Source organism: Thamnophis elegans, chromosome 1 (genome assembly GCF_009769535.1).
Source record: "Thamnophis elegans isolate rThaEle1 chromosome 1, rThaEle1.pri, whole genome shotgun sequence".
Lineage (NCBI taxonomy): Eukaryota > Metazoa > Chordata > Lepidosauria > Squamata > Colubridae > Thamnophis > Thamnophis elegans.
The window spans coordinates 97552103-97578108 of NC_045541.1; the positions used below are offsets into that span (position 1 = coordinate 97552103).

A 26006-nucleotide genomic window follows, 5' to 3' on the forward strand; every position below is an offset into this window, starting at 1 on the left:
ATCTCAGATACCCAGATAAAGTTCTAACTGATGGTTTAGCATTAGATGCTGTCCAGAGTCACTGGTGTGAAATAGGCAGCCATTCAAACCATATAAATAAATGAATAAATTCCATAATTAGTAACAGATTACTGTTTCTCTTCAATTTAGCTACTCTGTAGGAATCCTTAAGAATGGAATAAACAGATACCAAATAGCAGAGTTTTTAGCTTAGAAAAGCTTAGAAAAGTCCACAAAGTAAACCAGCTAAACTCACATAACAAGTATTCATTATGTTACAAAATTCTCAGAATATAGTTCAAACTACTGACTGGTTATAATCTGAAAGTAAACTTATAGCTATAATTTTTCTTTCAAGCATCAAACATTTGGAATGTTTCTATTCCTATATTGGTTTCTATGTCTTCTCTTGGGTGTCTCTACTTGGTTGTGTAGCCTCTTTTGAGTGTCATCTATTGTCATTTAAAATTAGTATTGTGATTAAGAGTAGCAAAAAACTGCATTACTCATGATTATACCGTCATGAAATGATCTCCATTCTGAAGCACGTAATTCTAAGACAGTTGTTAGGACTACAGGCTTAGAATTGAGTTTAAACTCAACAGCAATATCCAATTTGTGTACACAACAAGTAGAGCTAAGTATACTTCTGGAAAACATAATATTCTTCCAATATACCTGTAACATATGTTTACTACATCTCTTCCTCTGATTGTGGAATTTTCTTCCAACTGATTGTACCTATATCTTTAGGATAGGTAATTGCATGTTGTATTCAGGAACACTTGGTTAGATTTATAGCAAGTGACTTTTTCACATAGTACTCTGGATCCAATGCACAACCAAATATGTAAGATGGACTTTAGTTTAACCAAACATTCATCTTCACAGCCATGCTGTAGTCCATCATGGTTTGAACAGGATATTATGCCTTAAGCAAATGAAGTATTGTCCTGAAGGAGCCAATAACATTGATCAGATAATGTTAGAAATACAGCTGTCATTTTTTTTAAAAAAAAAATATTCTTTTAAAATACAAAAATACCAAATTAAGAAATACAAGCATGGTTAGAGCAGAAAATAAGCTGTCATAAACATTCATATCACATAATGCTTTCTTACTCAAAAATAATTCTATATGTGGCTTTATTCCATTATAGTATTATATCTGGCATAACAAGCTTACCATAGCGTCAATTAATTTCTCCCATTTAGGTGTGATAAAGTACCACATTCCAGCCCCAGCTCCTGGCAGGGTAACTCCTCTGATAAGTAAGATGATAAGCACTACTATGGGAATGTAGCAGTAAAATATACCACCTAAAGAAACATAAACAGATAATATAACTATTCATTCAACTATTCATTATAAGAATTTATTTACAATTACACATATTTCTATGCTACTGCAATCTAAGTCACCCTCAGAGACTTACGTAGAAAAAAAATGTTCTACGTAAAAAGTTAAAACAGCCATGGAAAAAAATAATATCACTGGCTTACTGTTCACAGTAAATTATTGCACAACTTGTCGGTGACATTTGCTCATGGGAATATAAACATAAAAACAATAGAATGGTTGCTAAAATGGTGTGATGTATGCAAAGCCTAAATTAATAAAATAGCAATGTCTGGGGATAATTAATGCAAAAAATAACTGCATGTCTCTCTGTAGAGAATATCTATTCTCTAAAGAAATATCATTTCTGTAGATAAATGTTAGTATATTAGAGATACATTTCTCTCTACACTATGACTACTACCAAAAGAATGAAAATTGCAGAGTTGTCAGTTTTCTAAAACAGAAGCGACTAGTGTAAAATAGTCAATTCCTAAGCTCTTTTTTAGATATGAAATAAATTACGTTGCGGCTTTTATTCCAGCAAATGTTTTTCCACACATAAAGGTGAACATAAAAAAACACATTCTCCAAAAGTTCTGTTACATCAAGCAACCGGAAGACCAATGTTGTCTTCGGAGTCTGGGTATGCCTGTGTGATTACAAAAGGGCAATATTTCTCCCCCATGGCATGCCCTCCTGGATGATTAAATGGTCTTGTCTCCAAAACAAAACACTAATAAGGTAATCGAGACTGATTGCTAAAAAAGCGAGGAACATTCTGTAGATCCAGCAGTCAACTCTGAGGTACCATTTTCATAACTCCGAAGGAGAAATAAAATAAGCAATGTGTTAATCTGATGAGATTGTAGGAAAAGGAGTGGCAGAGCCTCGGGGTAGAGTTTAAAAAAGGAAGTAGAGTTTTTTTAAAAAAACTAGAATCCGTAGATAGTCAAATCTAAATTAAATTCAACTTCCTTTGGATTCTGTTGACCCTTATCTAACTCCAAGCAGTGCTAACCATTGGTTATTTCTGTGAGAATATTTCTGTGCATAGGCATGATTAACAATACATAGTTTAATGGACCTTCAGGTATGGACGTGATGTTTGTGCCTGATAGAAATTGAAAGAAAAGAAACAAACTGGACTTAAGTCCTACATTAACAAAAATCCATCTTGTCTAAATAAACCCAAAATAACTTTCAGGACCCTGAAATGGGAACAGATACTTGCCTTTAAGAATTAAACTTGCAGATGGTATGACAGGTTTCACGAGGGGGTTCTACCACAAATGCGCGAACGACAAAAGCGCGCCTGACTAAACCGCGGTGACAAAAGCGCGCCGACAAAAGCGTGCTGACGAATGAGCACTGAAGCGCGCCGACAACAGCGCGCCGACAGAAGCGCACTGTAACCCTAACCCTAAACCTAACCCTAACCTAACCCTAAACCTAACCCTAACCTAACCCTAAACCTAACCCTAAACCTAACCCTAAACCTAACCCTAAACCTAACCCTAAACCTAACCCTAAACCTAACCCTAAACCTAACCCTAAACCTAACCCTAAACCTAACCCTAAACCTAACCCTAAACCTAACCCTAACCCTAAACCTAAACCTAAACCTTACCTTAACTTAAATTGCGCTTCTGTCAGCGCGCTTTTGTCAGCGTGCTGTTGTCGGCACGCTTTTGACATCACGGTTTTAGCGCCGCGGTTTTGTCGGCACGCTTTTGTCGTTCGCGCATTTGTCGGGTCACATCACGAGGGTTCTCCAAATACTGTTAAATTCTAACATTCATACTACTACTACTTCTGGGTCAGCAGCACTGATGTGCTTCCATGATGAAAGTATCTGCTGATGACATCACAGTTGCCCCAAGGATGAAGTTGCCCACAAAAGTGGTACACATTTATCTACTTCCTGTTGTCCACTTTCAAACTGCTAGGTTGGCAGGAGCTGGAGCACGTGACGGGAGCTCACCTCATCACAAGGCACAACAATTGGATCTCAAACATAAGCCTGCCAATTGTCAGCCCAACATTCTAATCTCATGAACCATCATGCTCTTCTTCTAACATTCATTAATCAACCCATAATGGCCAATAATCAAGGATGATAAAAATTTTACTCTAATAACATCTTAGAAGCAACTGGTTTCCATCCCTAGAATACATGTGTATTTCCCGTCTCCCTTTTCTTTTTAACAAAGCCTGTTAACACAAATAATTGAACAATATTAATACTAGAAAACATATCTTTCATTTATTCTAGCCTAAAAAGGAGGCAGCTGGCACAGAGAACATATATACCCTTAATTCAAGTTATTTATGTGTGACTTCAACTGGGAAGTTCTTGATCAGGAATTGATAGAAACAAACAACTCACCAGAAAAGATGAAAGCTAATCTTTATTATCATTATAGGTACTAGTTACTCAGTTACTATGATTTTTGGACTATGATTACCTAAGAATAACATAAGGACACCTAAACTGTAAAACACTATAAAATAGCATGTTATTCTATTCTTCTATAAATAGCATTATTATATTCTGATTTTCCCAGCTAGCTAATCTTTGTTGCCCAAATTCATATTTTACCATCTTCTTTAGTCATATGATAAGCAAATTTCACTTCAATATATAACCTCTCGCCTTTACTCCTCCTGAAAGCCAATGGAATCAAAAAGCCATGCCATGAAAAGGCCATGTATGAAAAATGAGAACTTAAAGTTTAACCAATATGCATATCAAAGAAAAATATTTCACTAGCTGTTCTCAAGCTATCATACAAAATGGCAGGTACTAAGTTGCTACAACATTTCCCAAAAAGCTATTACATATTCCAGGAATGCATAGATTTTGGTATTGCAAATATAGTCATTTCTGAATTAAAACTAGAAATGGTCTAAAATAATTTCTTACTTTTCCTGATGTTTTTATTCCTTTAGCCAGGGAAGCATAGACAATAGCCCAAGCTAGAAAGAGAGCCAGTACCAAAGGCCACCTGATTTCACCAGGATATTCAATTCCTGCAGAAATCTTCAACACAAAGTACCTAAGAGCCAAAATGTCAGTAAGTCATGACCATTTGTGAATACCTAGCATCAGCATTAATTAAAGTTGCTGGAGCATTTAAGATTCTATTCTTTTACTTGTTCATTATGATTTTTTTAAAAATAAAAACAGAGAATACTTCACAGTCATTAAAGTCAACTTACAAAGTCCCATTGTCTTCTAAGATACATCTATCTTATAATTTAATTTAACATCCATTGTAAAATGTTAACAAAGGGGAGAACATAGGAGGGGAAGGGATAGGGAGGGCAGGGCAGGGCAAGGGAGAGGAGGGGACAGGAGGGAAACTCTAACTCTCTAAATGATTAGAACCTTTCAAGATTTACCGTATTTTTCAGAATATAAGACGCACCTTTTTCCCCCAAAAAAAGAGGCTGAAAATCTGGGTGCCTCTTATTCACTGAATACAGCACTTTTTTGCCTCCCAAAACCCGCCCCTTCACCAAAATGGCCCTGCAGAGCCTGTAGAAGGTTTTCAGAGAGCTCCTGGGGGCTGGGGAAGGCAGAAATGAGTGAAAAACAGGCCATTTTTGCTCAATTCCCCCCCCCCCCGCAGCCCCCAAGAGCACTCTATAAGCCTCTTAAACATGCAATTTTTTTGACCAAAAAACAGGCCCGTTTTCGCAAAAAACTGGCTGTTTTTTGCTTTGGGGGGCTTACCCCTCAGGAGCACTCTGCAAGACCCATAAAGGCTAGCCATGTCTTTTTGGGAGGTTTGCATAGTGCAAAAACTTTTTTTTTAATTTGCCTCTTCAAAACCTTGGTGTGTCTTATACTCCGGTACGTCTAATACTCCAAAATACGGTACCTATTTCATGAACAAATTTCATGAAGTCACTTTTTCAGTAACTAGATTCCTGTATCATTTCCAGATTTTGTTACTGATTACGATCTGTTTCCTAAGTAGAAATGTATTAAATGATCTCAACCTGGAATTTATTCAGATGGATTCCAACAAACCTTGGACATTTTATGAGTTGATTTTATGACTCCCACCAAAACTGTGGCTCCTTTGCAATATAGAAGTAATTAAGAGCTAATTTCTTCCAAACTCCCAGTGCTGCTGTTTTTAATATACACCAAGCTGAGTGCAATGAAAGTTTCAGAGACAGATAGAATGCAGTGAAGAACATTTCATGATAAGTCTAATCAAACTAAAGCTAATTACTGAGCCCATCCTTTGGTAAAGGGGAAGAACACTTTTTCTCTACCATTACTGTATCCTAACAATATAATCTATCAGACTTTTCCAAGAGTTTATTACTAAAAAAAAAAAAAACCAAATAGATTCTCAATGAGGTTGTCAGGCCTGCAATTATATTCCTTTTAGAATTTTGGCCTGCCACACTTTCTCTTATTTCATTATGTTGTTTTCATAGTATAGTTGATGGGAGGGGGAATAGGACAGGAGTGAGATTGTGGAATGTACTGTTATGATTCTTTTCTAGAAGCTCAAGTTCATCTTTTGTCTCCGTACTTTCACACCTGACCAGAAGCAGCTGGGTGTGGATGCCAGTGTGGAAGAAGAAGATGGACCATGTGATGGAATGTGGGTGTGGGGACAAGATCATGAACTTTTAACTGGGTGAAATTCTGATGTCACTTCCAGTATTGGGATTCCATAGCACGATGCCAACATGTCTGTCTTATTAAATTGGAACTTTAAGGATAGCTCTGCCTTGGACTCTGATTTAATTCTGCATGATATTTGGAACGCTATTGTAACATGCTTCTAAAATATTTTGAGATCAAAATCTCTTAGGATTATCACAATTACAATTATTAGATTTTTATCCCAATATAGATATATGATATATAGTAAAGTAAAGGTGGTGAACAACCATGATACTCCTGTCTCTTAATTTCCTCACAACAACCCCCATACGTAGGTTGAGCTGAGAGGGGCGTGAGTGACCCAAAGTCACCCAGCTTGCATTCATGCCTAAGGGAGGCCGAGAACTCACAGCCTTGTGGTTTCCAGTCCCGCGATTTAACCTCTACACCAAACTACCTCTCTGGAACCTGAATCTGGTTTAAATATCATGGAAATATCTAAGGATATCACTAATTCTGGCTTTTGAGTCTTAATATAGGGGCAAGGTACTTTGCAAATTCAAACTATTTTTTTATGTCTACCACTCCTCACCCAACTCGTCCCCAATAATATATATTACATCTAGCAGGAATATCCAGTATTACTTTGGTGCTAAGGCAGTGGTACCCAATGTTTCCAGTTCTGTGGACCAGTGACAGTGGGCAGCAGGGGAGAAGAGGGGATAGTGTTTCACATGCGCACCACTTGCACAATGAAGCTTTGGGTGGTTACCCTTTTGCACGCCCCAGTTTCTAATGGGCCATGACTCTGTACCGAGATGTGGAACAAGGGTGGGGACCCCTGCTCTTTGGAATTAACATTGAAGCAATATTTAGGAAATGTAGTCACATAGTTAAAGTAATATTCTGATCACTGAATGCCAAGCATGTTTGAATCCAAAACCAGGACTTGTTTTGCCGACACATGTACAATGATTAAATAACCTTTGTCCGAATATTAGCATCGCTTCATATTAATCAATATAAACAGAGATTAGATATGCAAAAAAATCATATAGCAAAACTAGAGGAAAAGCATATAGACAATATTGCATTATTCTTTTCACTTGTTTTGATTGAGAGTTTCAGTATATGGCTTATCATACATGGACTAGCACTATTTCTTACCATTTCACCTAGATTAGTAAAACACAATAAAATATAAATGTTAAAAAGATCTATGCCCACATACCAATGTCTAGGCCAGTGATGACGAACCTTTTGTGGCTCGCGTACCAAAAGTGGGGGGAGCGTAGGGAGGTTTCGTGCATGGGCATGCCACACCCGTAATGCTATGCACACGACCCCAGCACACATGCATGCATGACCAGCACTCCCCCACCCATTTTTGGTGTGCTTTGTTCACCCTCACAAGGCTCCAGAGGTTTTATAAGAGCCTGGGGAGGGTGAAAACAGCCTCCCTGCTGCCCAGAAGCCCCTGAAGCCTCCGGAGCGCGAAAAACTGGCCCTATGGGCAAACCAAAAGTTCAAGAATGGACTTCTGGTTTGCTCATAGGGCCAGTTTTAGCCCTCCGGAGGCTTCAGGGGCCTTCCCTGAAGGCTCCAGAGGGCAAAAAAAATGACCCTACTGGCAAACCGGAAGTTCAGGAATGTACTTCCATTTTGCTTGTAGGGTTATTTTTTGCCCTCCAGAGCCTTCAGGGAAGCCTCATGAAGGCTCATGAAGGCTCCGGAGGGCTACAAACGGCCCTTCGAGCAACCCGGAAATATGTTGCTGAATTTCCGGTTTGCCCATAGGAGCGTTTTTTTTGCTCTCCGGAGGCTTCAGGGAAGCTCCTGAAACCTCCGGGGGGTGAAAAATGGCCTTAAAAGAAGGCCAAAGTCAGCTGACCAGCACTCATGCGGGCTGGCCAGCTGACTGGGCAATGCCTTGCGTGCCCAGACAAATGGCTTCGGGTGCCACCTGTGCCACACATGGCATAGGTTCACCATCATGGGTCTAGGCCATCCAACATATTGATTGAGAAGTGTAAATGACCGTTTGGTCCTGCATCCAATGTTATCTGAATGATTTTCCATTTCCGTAAGCACTGTTGGGAATCAAGTGACATATAAATTTGATAAATACATAAGTTAGGAATTTTCTTTACCTTCTTTTCTGATATTTGCTCTGGAGAAGTTTTCAATCTTTTGAATCAGATATGAAAATTGCAGAGAAAAGTGGGGAAATCAGCAATGTTCAATTGCTAATTGCTTAGAGCAGGGGTATCAAACTCAAGGCCCGCGGGATGGATCCAGCCCACGGGATGCTTAGATCTGGTCTATGCGCCACCCTGAAAACAGCAAAGGACTGGCCCACGATGCCTTTGCCAGCAAAAACCAAGCTCGAGGGGCTCACAACGGCCCTCGCGAGGTCCGTTTTTAGCCACAATGGCCTCCTCCTCTTTTCCTGGCAGTGAAAATGGAGCTCAGGAGGGCCATGTACAGCCCTCCCAAGCTCTGTTTTCACTGGCAGGGGGTTGCAGGAGGTTGTCACAGTCAAATATGAGCTTGGGAGCCTGTTTTCACTGGCATAGCGCTTGGGCCACCACAGGGCACCCCTGACATAAGTGATGTCAGACCGCCATGGCCACCCTGGCCATACCCACCCAGCTTTCCCGAGGTCAAACACAATTCTGATGCGGCCCTGAATGAAATTGAGTTTGATACCCCTAGGTTAGTGCTAACTAAGTGCCAACCATATCCTTAAAATGAGCACTTGATGCAAAATAGTTTTAAACATGTAATACATTTAAATGTAGAAATAAAAATATCTACCACCAAGTGGTTTTTCTGCCAAAGATTTCCTTTAGTTTCTTTTTTAATAAAACTTTTATCAAACAATCTTACTTGAAATATTCTTCACTGCCACTGACAAAAGTCTTGTTGCTGACATGGCTGGTATAATTGACCATTGTCAAGTTTGGATAGGCACTCATACAGGAAGTAGAGTTTTTTATTTGCAACGTGGGATGATCACCAATGATACAGGAATCTGATAAAAGAAACAAATCAAAAGATTACTGTTGTGGACCAATTATATGCAATGACTGTCAGGGAATCATAATTAAAAAACTACATTTTATGGTGAAAATATATTTCAGTTCACACATGTATATGTAGTTCCTGAGTTAAATTACAGCTGGAATGAAATTTACATTGCTAAGCAAGGAGGTTGTTAAGGGAGTCACACCAGAGGTGAAATTCAGCAGGTTCTGACATGTCCTGGCGAACTGGCAAATACCACCTCTGGTTGGCCCCAGAGTGGGATGGGAATAGAGATTTGCAGTATCCTTCCCCTGCCACGCCCACCAAGCCACGCCCACAGAATCGGTAGTAAAAAAAAGTGAATTTCACCACTGAGTCACACCAATAGTTACAAACTTTTTTTTTTTGCCAAAACACTGTAGTTGCACAGTGTATTACTATTACAGGGTGTTAAGCAATCAATGACTTGTCAGAAACAGGTTGCAAATGGTGATACATGATCCCAGGATGCTACAACAGTCAACGAGATATATGCTAGTTGCCAAGTGCCTGAATTTTGATCACATGACTGTGGGTATGTTGGGACAGTTCTAACTGTGATGACCATAATTCACTTTTTTCAGTTCAGTTGTAATTTCAAATTGTTGCTAACTAACGGTTGTAAATCAAGGATTACCTTATTTGTATATAAATACAATCTCATGATCATAACAACTCTCTTAAACTATTTTGACCCACCTGTGCCTACACTTTGGTAGTGCCCCTACCCTAAGAAATAGCTCCCACCCCCAGAAGTTAGTTTGGTGTGAACTTTGCCAAACTTATCAAAATAAAGTCATTCTGTAGGGCTTCTGGAAGTTAATATTATCAATATTTGGGTAAATGCCTATAGTTACAGTAATATTTTTAAAGTTTATTTGAAATGTTTTATCATGTTGTAATTTTTATAGTATTGAATAACATAATTTTAAACTGAAAAAAAATTACACAATTTAGTTTATATACATATTTAATAAATAAATGCAAAGTTCCAATAAGCAACCTGTGTTTTATTAATCACCAATCTGGTTCAAAACTGATTATTTATTTTACATTGCACTTAATAAAAAAAGTTTATTGTACAGTTTAATTAAATAATTAAAAGTAGCAGAATCATAAGACAAAGTAAAATGTATTAAATCATATAGTTGATTTAATTAGCATAGTTAATCCCCTTTATAAAAGCCGTCCAGAATTGCTATATCAGTCAGCTGCATGACATAGAAATTTAATAATAAAATAAATACATATAATTTTGGTACGTTTTCAAAAAGCAATAAAATACAAATTAACATAAAGAAAAAGGGGGAGTAAAAAGAAAATTTAAAAGGCAACCAAAATACATAAAATAAATTTATATAAAAATTGACCTCCAACTTTCTTCAATAGAGAGACAAACTGAATTACAAGAAGGCCTCTATAACTTTAAGTAAATAATATCAATACCTTAAAACGTTTTTAATATGAATAACCAATATTTGAAAATATTCATATAGTCTTACTTTAACTTTAATTTAACGTATGAAAACCTATTAACTATAAATAAATCATAGTTACTAGTTGACAGTACAGTGGAATCTTTATAAAAACATAATACAGGAGCAGACATGCTCTCTTCATTCTGTTTTTTAAAGCCCTTTTTTTTCTTTTTTCCAGCAGTAACTCCTCTATATTAATAATTGCAGAATTTCAGCAGATTCAGCTTAAGTCAGTGTACTACATGCCACAAAATGATGCAATTGCAAAAATGCTCCAATGAACAAAATTATTAAAATGGTATATTTGTTATATTTTATAATACCGTATCTAGCACATTTAACCTTTTTTAATAAATTCGCAAAACTATCCCTTAGTTAAAATTAGTAGGAAATTACTAGGAAAAATTATCAATGCAGGAAGCACAAAACTAGGAAACTACTATATCCTTGTTGTGAAGTCAGATATTTATATGTCCACCATTTTCAAATTCTGGTATGTAATTGCTATTACAAAGTTCAAACTTTTTTTACAAATGACATATAAATAATTTTGGTGTTATATCTCAAACTACCAGCAGAGGGTAGAATAGTTGTATGTATCCTTCCACAGTTCTTTTTCTTTTTTAATGTTTCCTATATTTATTTGGGGGTTAAATACTTTTTTTTAATTGCAAATGTTTTTGTATTTGATTTTACATGTCTTATGTTATAGTTCCTCTAAATAAATAGCTGCTTCTTACTTTCTAAGCAGCATACTTTATTTATATTCCAACCAGCCTTCCTTCCTTTGAGGATTTATATAGTACACGAGCCAGAAAGAGGGCTAAGAAAATATCCAAAATTGAGATAGAATCCCAATCCAATTGCAAATTCTGGGGAAGGGATTACCAATGCTACCAAATTTCAAATCACAAAAAACTATATTTAATTAAAATTTGAGATGTATTTATTGAATATGCTGTTGAATGCATATTTGTAAGACTTAATAAATAGCACCTTAAAATTATTGCACTGGTTCTCAGTCATCAAAAAACTATAAAACAATGGAATGCTATGTATAATCTACTCAAGAGAATTTCTCATTCAGTGTAATGCGATTTACTCACTGGTAAATGTGCCATAATGTGCACACATAAGACATTTGTATTTATGGAACCAGGTCAGGGGTGGGTTTCAACTGGTTCGTGGCGGTCCCCGCGAACCGGTTGGTCGGCGAACCCGGAAGTAAGTAACTTCCGGGAACGGCGAAGGGCCCACCCGCCCGTCCGCCCTCCTTACCGGTCTTTGAAGGCTTCTGCGCTTCCACGCAGGCGCATGGCACATACAGCACCTGCGCGAGTCTCTGCGAGCAGCTGGAGCATCGCGCAGGTGCTAAGATGCATGCGTGAACTGCGCACGTGCACGAGGACGCCGCCGGCCCCGTTCCAACCAAACCGGTTGGAACAGGATTAGCAACCCACCCCTGAACCAGGTTATATATGGGACCATCTCTCCCCTATTACATCCATTTAGTCCAACAGAATGGGAATTTGGGGCATATTCTGGGCCCCATTGATTAAGGATTGTAATCTGGTTGGACCACAAAAAAGGACTTTCTCAATGGTAGCCCTTTCTTTGTGGAATACCATTCTCCCCTGAGGTATGGTTAGTCCCCAACTCTGCTGCTTTCCCGGAAGGCCTTGATAATGTGGTTTTCTCAGCAGACCTGGTGACCACAAATGGAGATAGAACTGATCAAGTGGTTGTTGCTGCCATGAGGGGTGAGGTGGAAGTTTTTTAATTGATTTTATTATATGGTGTATTTTTTAAGTTTTGTAAGCTGCCTATAGGGACATTCGTGGCTCAGTGGCTAAGATGCTGAGCCACTTTCTGAGATCAGAAATGTTGGCAATTCGGGGGTTCAAATCCCTAGCCCTCTCTAATGGAGTGAGCTCCTGTTACTTGTCCCAGCTTCTGCCAACCTAGCAGTTCAAAAGCACATAAAAATCCAAGTAGAAAGATAGGAACCACCTTTGGTGGGAAGGTAACAGTGTTCCATGTGCCTTTGGCATTTAGTCATGCCAGCCACATGACCACAAAGATGTCTTCGGACAACACTTGCTCTTTAGCTTTGAAACAGAGATGAGCACTGCCCCCTAGAATCAGGAACGACTAACACATATGTTATGTCTACCTTTACCTTAAGCTGCCTATTTGTGAGTTGAGTGGCTGTATATTTATTTGGTCAACAAATAAATTATTACTGTTGTTTCTTTGATAGTAGTCCTAAGGTACATAATAGTAAAGCATGTACAGGATATATAGCAGAATATGTGTAAGATGGATTGGCTTGTCTTGCTTTGACCATATCTGAGCATGAGCAAGATCTCAGAGTGACATATAAGGTCATTTTTGCTGCACTGCAGCAAGCTTGGCTTTTGTTTTGTTTTTTTTTTTTAATTCAGCTTAGTTTTCCTGAGTTGGTAATTTGCCTGCACTAAATAATTCAAGTCAGCAGAGGGAGCAACCATTTGCAGCAAGAGACAGAATAATCTTTGCATGAAAACAGAAAATTGAGGAGTTTCACATTTTATGTATGCAATTACATATCCAAGAGTTCAATAAATTTGCTTATTTTTACAATGCCAAAATTGTTTTAAGAAATAAGACAATACGCGCTAGTTGGATGTTTTAAGAAGATAGCAGGAAGGGCTACAGAAATGAATTGCGCTTCCTCTTACTACATATCTAATATGATTTCTAATTTGTACAATTGTAGAATAGGCAAATGCTGTTATTTTCCTCCTTTTTTGAACTTTACAAAAATTAGCAAAGCAAATTATTGATTTACAGGATGCCTTATATAATTCTACTACTTTTTTTTCCCCTTTCCACTCATTCATGTAAATATTTCTTCCATTCAATCATGTCCAACTCTCACAGCCTGCCTGGACATGTCCCTGCAGTTTTCTTGGCAAAGTTTTTCAGAAGTGGTTTGCCATTGCCTCCTTCCCAGATTTTTGAGAAAGTGACTGTGCCAAAATCACCCTTCTGGCTTTGTGCCTAAGGAAGGACCAGAGAGTCTTCCAGTTTCTAGCCTGATGTCTTTTACCATTACATGAAACAGACTTGCATAAAAACTTAATAAATTCTGTAACGCTACTCTAGTCAGAATTATGGGGTATCTATTAAAATATATTAGGAAGAAAATATGTAATGGAAGTCATTGATCAGTCAATAATAGGTAGGGGAAGGTACTGATTGATCAAAATGAAAGTAACTTGACACTTTTGTGAAGAACTGCTGTTTACCCCAACTCAAATCTCTAGCCAAGTTGCTAGTCAAAATGGCTCTTTCTCTTCCTATATTGTTGTATATTTCAAATTTTCTTATTTGGTTAGACAGAAATAAATTACTTTGACTGCATCTCTGAAGAAAAATTCAGCCAATTTTCATGGGGCTTGATTTTTTTAAAGATTTTTTTAAAAAATCCCCCCTCCCTTTATTATTTTTATATATAACTCAAAACAGAGAACACATCTATTACTCCTTCCTCCTCCTATTTTTCCCATAACAACCACTCTGTGAGGTGGGTGGGATGAAAAAGTGTGACTGGTGCAGAATCTCCCAGTCAGATTTCTTACCTAATATAAGACAAGAACATTGTATTTACTGTATCTTAATAATAAAGTGGCTCAGGGACATTCTAAATTCTAAAGTAAGTTCTTTTACAATCTACCTATAGCCTCACTGAGTTCCCACCTTGCATCTAAAGGCAACATATCAAGAGGGGACTAATTTTTTATATAGCAGAAAGCATGGATAACACTATAAACTACAAAATGTTGGGGCCATATACAGCACAAAATGCTATCAAGAAATACATACATTATTATTTAAAACAATTTAGAACTAAGAAAAATGCCCTTTAGCATTTTGCAGCAGTAAACTAAAAAATAAAATAAATCTGGTTCACTAAGGGTGAGCTAAAAAAAAAAAGTAGAAGAACCTTTTGCAGGGAAAAATAATTTATGGAACTTTTTAAAAAGTTAAATTAAAATATAGATTGACACAGTATTGATTTATTTTATTTTAAAAACATATGTATTACACCTTTAAAATTCAACTTTTCTCAGAATGATTTACTAAAATCATTTTTCCTTTTGCATTTCTGTCCTGAGCACACATGTATCAACTCAGTAAACCTTCAAACTGAGTAGTATTCATGTTAGGTATCAGAAGATACACTCCATTTGTATATGCAATATATTCTTAGTTAGGAATTCTTTTCCAGCTGTTTTAAAAGAGTGAGTGCTTTTAATGCACACACACACACACACACACACACACACACAGAGTTCATTAGCATGATTAAATCTGATGGATTCCTTACTTGGAATGAATTATTTGAAGAATCACCTTAGTAAGGCAATTTTTTTGTTATGACAGAGTTCATGTAGCCTGCCAAGCACTCGTTATGTGAGTTTTCTTTATAACATTCTTACCCAGAGAAAATACTATTAATCACATCAACGGTGGCCTTAGGACATTAAAGACCCATAAAACATGTACTGATTTTAACTTAAGTCACGTTATATTAAGTGATGATTTTGTATTTATTAATTGTATGACTCAATTTGGCAGTTTTCAGGCTAGAAACCAGGAGACAGGGAGTTCTAGTTCACCTTGGCTGGGTGACATTGGAAAGTGACCCAGTCACTTTTCTCAACTGTAGGAAAAAAGATAATGGCAAACCATTCTGAAAAACATTGCCAAGAAAAGTGCAGAGATTTGTCCAGAGAGATTCTAAGAATCAGATACAATTGATTGAAAGAAAATAATATTTCTAGATCATTGATTTTCTAGCTTTAACATTTTAATTATTTAATACTGATATGATGAAGATGTAAATAACTAAACTATTAGTTATTGGTATTTATAAAGGCATCATTAAGACTTTCTAATGGATAGAGATTAGTTCAACAAAAAGGTTCGCCATATAAAATAATTGACCAGTAAAACAAAGGTAAAATTATCAGTACCCTTTGATTTTTTAATCAGCTCAGCAGCAGGATACCTACTAGTGACTTAAAATTTATTTTAAAGTCATCTAATCATTACTGCTCAGTAAAGAAAAGACAGGCTTTGTATGGAGAATTGTTAATTTACAGTAACAAATCTCTGAATATGCTTTAGCTTGTTACAGGTATAGTACAGATCAGAAGCATAACAGGAATGTGAGCTTTAAAATATAAAAGAAAGCATGCCTCAACTTACCTAACAAAAGTTTGTTTTTATCTCTACAATCAGGTGTATTCCAGGGATTATTACAGGAAGCCCAAGGTAACACAGGTGAAAGGGATGCAAAAAGGTAGAAAAGTGTATAGCACAATATAATATTATAATATATGGCTATTAGGACAGAGATAATCAGCATTGCAATGCCACAACCTGAAAAAAAATAATAAAACAGATATGATGCTATCTTGTTTTATATTCTTGGGACCAAAAAATAATGATCAAACCAACTAATCTTATGCAACTATTGTATTTTGTCCACTGAGTACATTATTTTTGAGTCATTTATAGGAGACAATTCAATATGCAGCCCCGTTCTATTTTATTTCTAATCACAAATTGACTGACTGAATTACGCTCGAAGTAAATACATATTTGATTCTGGCTTGCACCAAATTGTCATCATTCACATATGATGATTATCAGATTAAGTACAGTACATTGGGATGAATACATTGCAATCAATTTTTAATGCATCAAAGTATGCATCCTTGCATCTTACTGTGCACCCTCCATCCCCCTGATATAAATATGATGCACGGGGTTTGCATGGATTTTTTTTAAGTACGGAAAGTACTATACTGCAGTATCACATGTGTTGGATTCAATCAGAATGCTGCAGCTACACTCCCCTGCTGCAGAATGCAGTGAAGGTTCACTAAAACAGGAGAAGTGCTGCATTATTACCACATCAGTCAAGGCAAGGTCCATTCAAGGTCAAAATAAGACTGCAAAGCATCAGCCGCTGCTCTCTCACAGCGCCACCCAAAGACCAAAGTCATGTCCTATCTCTTGATTAAACTGAAGTTAATCCACAATTTCCTAATTTCTGAAAAGCGCAGGAAGTAATCCGTTTCCAAAGCTTACCTTGTAAGGCAGGGATGGCTTTCCAGACAGATACAGGTCCCTGACTAGCAAATTGTCCCAGAGAAACTTCCAATAAAAAGATAGGGATTCCAGCCAGAGCCAACATTGTCAAATAGGGAATAAGAAATGCACCTGAATAGGGGGGGGGAAAGGACCAAGTGGGAGAAACCTTAAACACAGAAAACAACCAATCTGCCTTTCTTATTGCTGCTTTACAGTTTTACGTATTTAATCTCAAGAAATTGTATGGAACTAAGATATTTCATCTTTAATAAATTTTGCCAAATCGGCAGCCTGGAGCTGTGTGGAATTACATCTCCAATTGTCCACCAGCTCAGTTAAAAGATGCCAAATTGAGGAAGCCTGTCTTAGAAATTTACATTTCTGCCCAATTGGGGTGGGGCAACATGGACTGTATATTGATCAAAAACAGACATAATTCTTTGGGAAGCAGAACAACAGGCATCTATGGGATTATTTAACCTGACTGTCATTAATCAATATTCTATTATTGAATGGGTTTACTTAAATAGCATTAAATCTGGATTTTATTAATAACTGGCTTTAAACAAATGCTTAGCCATATTTTTTTCTTCAATTAGTTCAGTTGAGAGTTTTGCATATCGTATTATCCCAGAAAATTAAATACATAGGTTAATTCCCTACGTTACACTAAAAGGTGGCAAACTACCACACCCTATCACTAAACAAAACAAGATTTACAAGCTATAGTGGTTAGATTTGCTCAATATGTTAATCTGATACATTATGGATTAACATAACATATGATCCAAAGTTTCTTTTTTTCATCCACAGTGTAAGTTTTATTTTTCTCCAGGCCAACTTAACTTTTAGGCAAAATGAGGCAGTTGATTCAGTCATGTATAGGTGGGGCAAAGTATCAAGGGACAAACGTGTATGCACCATTCTTGCCCCCTATAGGTGTACAACATTAATGCACAGAGAACAACATTATCCTATTGTCAGTAAGATTAAACCAGCCCACATTTCTAACTGAATTGAGAAATACAAGGGGGTCTTTCTTTAGTACACTATTAGCATAATTCAGTCCATTTCTTCTACATAGCACCCTCATTTTGAAAATATGGACTGGTTTATAGCATTTGTTTCTGTATACTTTCCAGAGCACTCTGACAGATGAAGGATTGATAAGTTCATAGAGGGCAAGTATTTACACACCATGTCTTAGTATTGGAAAATAATCTGATTATTTTCCTGGAATATGAATGGTCAGCATAAGACTGAAATGCAGGCTGTTTCTGGAGGAAGATAAACTGAGTTTATACAATCCAAGGGGAAATGGACAAGTTAATATAATCTGACTCCAGTATAATTTACAAAAAGGGCCAAACTTTACTAATTTCAGGTAGCTGAAAGCCAATCATGAAACTAACTCTAACAACTCCCATTCTAAAAGAAAATTATTTTTTAAAGAGTTCTTTAATTCCTTTATTATATATAGTGGTAAAACATATCTAATAGTTCCTCCTCTATTTTCCCCATAAAAACAGTCCTGTGAGACGAGTTGGGATGAGAATAAGTGACTGGTTCAAAGAGACCCAGCCAGCTTTCATGTCTAAGGCAGGACTAGCATTCACGGTCTCCTTGTTTCTAACCTGGTGTTTAAGCATTAGATTTTACTGGACTTGTAGCCAAGAATGACAACCTTCAGCAATGGTTAGACACATTGGCAGCTTACCGAACATGACAAAGAGACAACTGCTGGTCAACTGTGTCTAAACTCCAAACAAAGCAAGGTCGGGCCTCCTTAGTACTTGGATGGGAGACCAATTCCAGGAATTTCAGGACCGTAAACTAGCTTGGGACTTCTCAACGTTGGCAACTTGAACATGGAGTTGAAATCCAGACAAGCTGCCAAGGTTGAGAAACACTGAACTAGATTGCAAAGGCAAAAAAAAAAAGGAGAAAAAAATCCCAGGAAAGGCAGTAGCCAACTATTTCAATTCCCTTGCCAAGGAAACTATATGGATGTGTCACCCAATCTAATTCAGAGCATCTTTACCTCTATCATAAATAAGCTTCATTCCCCATCTAAAGAGTTTGTTTGTTTGTTGGTTTGTTTATTAGACTTATATACCGCTTTTTTTTTAGCAAATTGAGTCAGAAACTTGTCCCCACAGTCCGGGTCCTCATTTCATCCACCTCGGAAGGATGGAAGGCTGAGTCGACCTTGAGCCGGTGAGATTTGAACCGCTGAACTGCAGATCACAGTCAGCTAAAGTGGCCTGCAGTACTGCACCCTAACCACTGTGCCACCTTGGCTCTATATTGTTGAAGATCCCATCCTGATAAAGGCACTGGGATATGCATATGAAGAACTTCACAGGGATCTCTATGGAGATTCTGAGTCATCCAGGTTGTCCCAAATGTCCTTTTTCCCCTCCCAAGACTCAAGTGGACTTTCTTGTTTTTCTTTGAAGAAGCTCTGAGCTGAAGAAGCTTCTTGGATGAGAAGTGAAAGGCCTTCAAAGAAAAACAAGAAAGGCCAGTTGCCTCTTGAAAGGAAGGAAGGAAGGATGGAAGAAAGGAAGGAAGGAAGGAAGGAGAGAGAGAGAGAGGGAGAAAGAAAGAAAGAAAGAAAGAAAGAAAGAAAGAAAGAAAGAAAGAAAGAAAGAAAGAAAGAAAGAAAGAAAGAAAGAATCAATCTTTGTGATTCACAGAGATGACTTCCCAACAAGTAACCCCTTCTGGACAGGATCTTCTCTAAATCAGCCACTTCCCCCATCCGCTTCCCTCCCCCCTCGGGGTATTTCATAGATTATTTTTTTCCGGCCCTGCGTTCAACAAGGAAGACGTGGGTTGCTGCCATGGCCGCCGGCCTTGCTGCAGGTGGCGCGGCTAATTCAATTAGGGCTAATCATTTTTCTCATCATCACCTACAACTGTGCCTCGGAGCTACCTGGAGTGTGACGGCAGATAACCCGGGGGGGGGGGGGGTACCGGTTTAGGCAGAATAAACAAAAACAAAAACAAAGCGAAGCCAAAGGGACGGAAAGCCCCTTAATCGCATTTTTAAACATAACCGGCTTGCTGGAATACGGCGCTCGCGGCTAGAGGATACAGGGGGACAAGAGCGCACAGCGGCTTCATCGTCTCCACACTCCAGTGCGCGGATTTTTGCACATCCTCAGTTGTCCCAAAGTTGCTTTTTCAGGAGGCAACTGGACGTTCTTGTTGTTTTTTCCTTGAAGACGTTTCGCTTCTCATCCAAGAAGAAGCTTCTTCACCCCCCCCCCTCTCTCTCTCTCTCTCTCCCCTCCCACTCTCCCTCCCTCTCTCCCTCCCTCTCTCTCTCTCTCCCTCTCTCTCTCTCTTGAAAAAAGCACCTTTGAAAAGGGGGATGGAGGGGAATGGAAAGATTTGTCTTCCTTGTACATACAGTATACTTAGAAATAAAGATTTCTGTTCTTCAAAGAACAAAACAATAGAGTCCCGTTGCCTCCTGAAAAAGCACCTTTGGCACAACCCTGATGTGGATGACTGAGAATCTCTACAGACACACACTCCGTTCTTAAAGCCAACCGCACTGCTGGGACGGCTCAAAAAAGCCACCCACTCTTTAGCCTTATTGGTTAGGGGCGAAGGGACCTCGCTTTTCTCACGCCAAAAACATTGGTCTCAAGGCTGCATCCTGAGACTCGGGCTTCCAACCTAAACCCAGGCAGCAGTAATAAAGATCAACGAAAAGTTTGCACGGTCGGAGTCGGTTCGGGTTTTTTTTGCAGATTAGGCGAGGTAGCCTGAGGCTTGAATTGAAAGGGAAGCGAAGTACGCAAATGTGCTCGCAGGTCCTATTCGGTGCACACTGGCGTCAGTCCCCGCTAAACACAACGAATTCACTTCTGGGTATGAATTTCGCCCGTTGGTTTTTGGCCCCACTAAATTCGAAATCTGTTCCCAAGTCATATTCTACAGTTTAACGCCAAGATATATCGTATTGTTTTCACTTTCTCAGTTGCTCTGTTCATAATAGAAATAAAGCCTGACACCCTTTCATAATGACTGGATATAGTAAAAAGAGTAATAACTATGGTGCCCCCCTTTGTATATATGCTCCTGCGTTCGGTGGAATTTATTCCTTGCTAATTTTTACCGTTCAGGTTTTTTTTTTCATTGAAGTTAACCTATGTAATCTATTTATCTTTATTCGGTTTTTTTCTGTAGAAAACGGGGGGGGGGGGGGGGAACAAGCCAATATTTTGCAGGTAAAATGCACTTTCTTTCAAGTAAATCTGAAGCTTCTGTGTCCATACTCCAAAACTATTTAAAACTATAATTTATAAAGAGAAAACTAATTTTTATCGCAGTATGTATTGCTTAGTACGTAAGCAGCATTGGCATTGGTATAAGGCTACCAGATCTGGATTGCAAAAAGTCAGGCAATCTCTAGATGGTAACCATATCTGTAGGAAGGTGTAATTTCTGTATCTGTAGGAAGGTGTGGTTTGTTCTAAAGGGAATGGACAGCATATTTACATAAATAAGTAATCCTTTATGTTTTAGACTAAAAATAGCCATTCTAACCCATAGCCTTCAGCAGTTCTACTCCTGTTATTTCTTAAACTCATTAAGTTTAGCAGAATTTACATTGGCTCGTTCTTCACTTTTAAGCATTTCCCCCTTTACTGAGGAATGAAATAAGTGCATATATATTTTCTAATCCCAAAGGTGCTTTTTCAAGAGGAAACTGGACTTTCAGAGTTTGGGGCGGTTTTTTTGGAAGACTTTTCACTTCTCATCCAAGAAGCTTCTTCAGCTCTGACTGTATGGTGGGGAATGGAAGCCAAACGCCTTCAAAGAAAAACCTGAAAGTCCAGTTGCCTCTTGAAAAAAGTACCTTTGGGACATCCATGACCTGAATGACTGAGAATCTCCATAGACATATATTTTATAATTCAAAATGAACTCACTGAAGAATGGGAAATGTTAAGGAGCCTAAGGATTTTTTGCTGCTCATGTCAAAGAGAGAACCAGCCTCCCTCATCAACTTCTCATGTCCAAGGGATGGGAGTGAGAAGTCCTTATAATCTATTTTTGTCTCCTTGTAGAGTTTGTCACAAATAGCTCTGAACAGGTTACTTAAATTAGAATTACACTTATAAAGAATTTTTCACACATGTCCCTGGTAAGAAAGACGATACATTTATATGCCATGTCCAGTTGACTCTTCCATGTTTGCAATGTTTGATGTGAATTAGAAGCTCCTATTTTGTACTGGGGGAAAAACTGCAAGGACATTATTGTCCTTTTGTTGCTCACCCTTAAGAAATTCTGATTACAGCATAGGATGCCAAAGAGCATTGTAATCTGCATTTTAATGATTTTTAACTGTGAATATCTACATTTTAAAACCAATTAGTAAGTGATGATTGTAATTATAATGGAAAGACATGGGTCTATTTACTGCCTTGGTTGCAAAGCAACACTCAGAGGGAGAGTGGACAAAGTTTGAGAGTCTTCCACTCTAAGGTTATTGTAGCTCCCACCTGCTTGCTGGGTGACAGCACTGAATGGATTTTTGCTGCTGAGTCGATTTTGGTTGGACAACGTCTGGGAATTCCAAACATGTTCTGACCTCACCAAGCGTTTCCTTGAGTTTTACCTATCTTTATAGTGTCTTCCAACCATCTTTGTGGGACTATAAAACCTTTTTCATTGTGGAGATGTTGTCCTTTGTTAAATGACGCTATACATTCCTATAGACGAAATGCCAATCCTTTTTTTTGCCTTTCCCCAATCCACTCCCAACCTTTCCTGTTAATTTGCTAACTGTAAGCCCAATCTCCAAAAATAGTGAAACGGATGAGTTTGGATTCAAGTCAACCCTCCCACCAGTTTAAGTTCAATTAATTTGGGGGGGTTATCCCCTTTCTGAGCTGCACGAGGTAAAAAGAGTCGAAAATCCATACCTCCCCCATTCTTAAAGGCCAGGTACGGGAACCTCCAGACATTGCCCAGCCCTACTGCATAACCCACCATGGAGAGGATGAAGTCCATCTTGCTAGACCAATTGCCCCGGGCTTTATTTTCATCTCCTTCATCTTCCTCCTGTTGCAGAAAGAAAATAATAATAACTACAATAATACATTGAGTCAAGAATCAGCTTTCGGAAATCTGAAATCTGAAGGTGCCGAAGCAACAAAGCAAAACAGAGGCTGACAGTGTGCTTTACCTTATCAAATGATACACTTATGGCTCCATGGCTACATTCACACAACTGACTAGTCCCAACTCGTGATTAATTGGATTGAACTAACCCAACTGTTTACCTTGGCACAACTCACTGGATTATGAACTGATCAATCTAGTATGTTCTGGTATTCCGACAAACGACCTAAAGATAAATGTGTTGGAAAGGAGTGAAGCCAATCAGTCTGAAGAGTTGGGCTTGGCTGTAATCCCTTTCACTAAAATTAAGGAGATTTTAGTATAAATAATGGTTTGGTCATGCTCAAAGAATTACAGGTTCTGGCAGGTTAATGCAGAGTGTCAAACGCCATTCTACATGAAATTACCGTACCTTCTGCTTCAGAATTTATTTGTTTTTTAATCTGGCTATAGGCTTCCTGCTAACCAGCACAGTCTCAGTTTGACATCCCCATAAGAGCCCTGCTTTTGAAAATGAAAAGCATAGAACTGAATGGCACACGTGTTCTTTTAACCCACTCCTCTGCCTTCACAGGGTATGTAAAACTGTGAATAGGTTGGTGGGTCCTTGGCATAATTCTTCCAAAGCGTTTGCTCGGCTTCTGTTTTTAGAAACTTGTGCACAAGGGCCAATGGCTCGTCCTCCCGTTTAAGTAAATCAAGAAAAGGTGAACTAAATCATAGTTGATGTACACTTCAAGAGAAGCTGGCTCTGGAACATAAATCCTGCTGACAGTGAGGGTCAGGAATCGGGCAGACTGGATTCTCAAAATATACACTGTAAACTTGGGGGCAGGGAGGGCAGGGAGAATAGGTTGGCAGTTTTCCAGGGTGCTTTTGATAGGCAGCAGGGGGTTCAAGTTGCAACCTATATTGGGAGGGGGGACCCTGCAGGAATTCAGCTCATTGACTTCAAGCACTTTGCCTGCTGGCTCTCTGTAGTTGTTAAATATGGTGTAACCCAGGGAGATCTCCCTAATTCAACGAATGTGAACATTCCTTTTTTTGTCCTCCCCTCCTCCATTGAATCCTCATAGTTCAGGTTCTTGGGAGAACCATTTTTTTTTTAGAACGGTGTGTTTAATCTTATAACGTCATCCCAGAGGTTAAATCAGTAACCTCTATTAACTGAAAGGCATGTTCCAGTTGGATAACAACCAGGGTGAGCGACTGAGAAGCTGCCTCGTTTGCTAAGATCCTGAAATGAGAAAAACAACCACGAAAGATATTTCAGAAGATAAAGGACTAGAAGGTTAAACGGAAGCCAGAGAAGATGATTACACTTCGTCTTCCCAGATAGTTGTTGGAAAAAAATATTCCACCTGAAGGAAAAAGTTTTACCTATCCAATTCCCTCTGAGCTTATATTACCCTATCTTGAGGACTTATCGACGTCCTGATTTGTCCACCAATACTACATAACCGTGGTCGGGCCGGGGATAAGCTCCACTTTGAGGTGATGAACCTCTACGATGCCTTCCACTTAACTTGCTTCCGGAGACCGGAAGGAGAAAATCTTCCCGACCAGTTCTGTGCAAAGACCAGAAGAAGTAGTCCTTTGGGGTAAATGGAGACTTTCCTTTTCTTAAGTGCAGTGCTCTCCAGAGAGCTCGGACTACAACCTCCATCACTCCCAGCCAATTGAGGAGGTTCCTAGTCTGACCTGAGAAGGCTTGGCAGAACGCGTTCGGAGCGCTTTGCTTCCTAAGCGCCGGAGCTCCCGAGCGGCTGCTGCTCAGCGAAGGGATCAGGTGTTCCGCAGTGGCGGCCCGGAGCTCTGTTTCTTACAACCCGCCGCAGCGCCAGAGCTTTGCGCGCTGACTGACTCCGAGTAACGATTAAACTGTCTGAAGTGAAGTGATTGATCGCCCAGCTTGGCCCACAGGGGCTTCAGGAGGCGGGTTGGCCCCGTAGGCTCATTGGTTGGGTAGTTTTTTTTCGATTGTGCTCCGATCAGGGGCCAGGCAGGCCGACAGACAGACAGGATCGCAAAGGGTGACCTGCCCGACCCCGCTCTCGCTTGGTTTTACCACCAGCCTTCCATGCAAAGCAGCGCAATCCTGGAAGACGGAAGGCGGGCCGGCAAACACTTCTTGGGAGTTAATTTCCCCGAAGGCGCTACTCTATAATCCCTTGTTTCCAAAGTACTGGGCTGGCACTTTTAAACCAGCTCTAGCAACTCATCCGATGGCTTCGCACGCAGCATGAAGCCACAGAGCTCTCAGGGTTCAAGTTAACCTTGAATCGTACTTTGAGCCAGTCATTTCCTCCCAATCTAGTTTATGTGGTTATTAGGAGTATAAAATACACCTCCTGAAACGGCTTTTACGGACTACCGGTTGAAGATTTTACCTTCTTCCTTTTTGAACAGAAACGCCTGCTGTCTTTTCCCTTCCGGCATTGGAAGAGGCAACGCAAGACTCTAGCCTCGATTTTCTTTTTCAAGGTCGCTCCTCGCCTATCTCAGTTTTGAATTGTTTTAATTAAAATTGTTTCGGCCTATCCCGAACTGGGAGATGTCGACCTACACATCCCCTAAGCCCCAGACCGCAGGACTGTTTGGCAATGATGGCAGCCAAGCACTTCTGGAATTAAGGGGCCAGCTGGTGTCAATGATTTAAGGATATCGGAGGAGTTGACTTTTGTGGAGTCAGGGTCCTTCCGTGAGTAAGGAGCCCCTGCTTGCATTCTGAAAGGGACCGAGTAACGTATATGGGATGGGAGGACCAACTCACCTCAGTGACGCTGCCAGGCCGAACAGATGCGATTCCATCTGTACCCAACACCACGGTGCTATGGCTCATGTTCACCCAGCCTGTATTGGTATTGTTTGGCTCCACCAGGCTCTTACCAAGACTTTGATTAGCCGGCCCAACGGCGCTCTGCAAGGGGGCGATTTTGCAGGGGGCAATGTTAGCTGGCGCGGCGTTCCCTGCACAGGGGGCATTCTTGAGCGTACAAAGATCGGCGGGGTCTTTGCCGTTTGGGGGATTGCCTTGGGCGGAGGCGACTTTGCCGATCCCAATTTTGGCGCGCTCGGTCTCGTGGGGTGGCCCTTCGTCGAGAGGCCAAGGCTGGATGTCGCCTGAGAGAGCTGTGCCCACTTTAGCCAGCTGAGGCGGGACTTGGGACTGGAAGTTCTGCGGCTGCTCGGTTTC

The 26006-nt window shown here is 39.4% G+C and overlaps 1 protein-coding gene across 1 annotated transcript in view; it reads right to left on the reverse strand.

Moving 5' to 3' along the window:
* SLC6A5 (solute carrier family 6 member 5) overlaps nt 1-25709 on the reverse strand; it is a 63800-nt gene extending 38091 nt beyond the window's left edge. The window contains 8 exon segments of the mRNA XM_032212970.1: nt 1187-1293; nt 1296-1320; nt 4266-4398; nt 8862-9006; nt 15773-15946; nt 16661-16792; nt 22612-22750; nt 25584-25709. Coding sequence (XP_032068861.1) covers nt 1187-1293; nt 1296-1320; nt 4266-4398; nt 8862-9006; nt 15773-15946; nt 16661-16792; nt 22612-22750; nt 25584-25652 — 924 coding nt within the window. The 5' untranslated portion in view covers nt 25653-25709.
* Nucleotides 25710-26006: the final 297 nt, after the last annotated feature.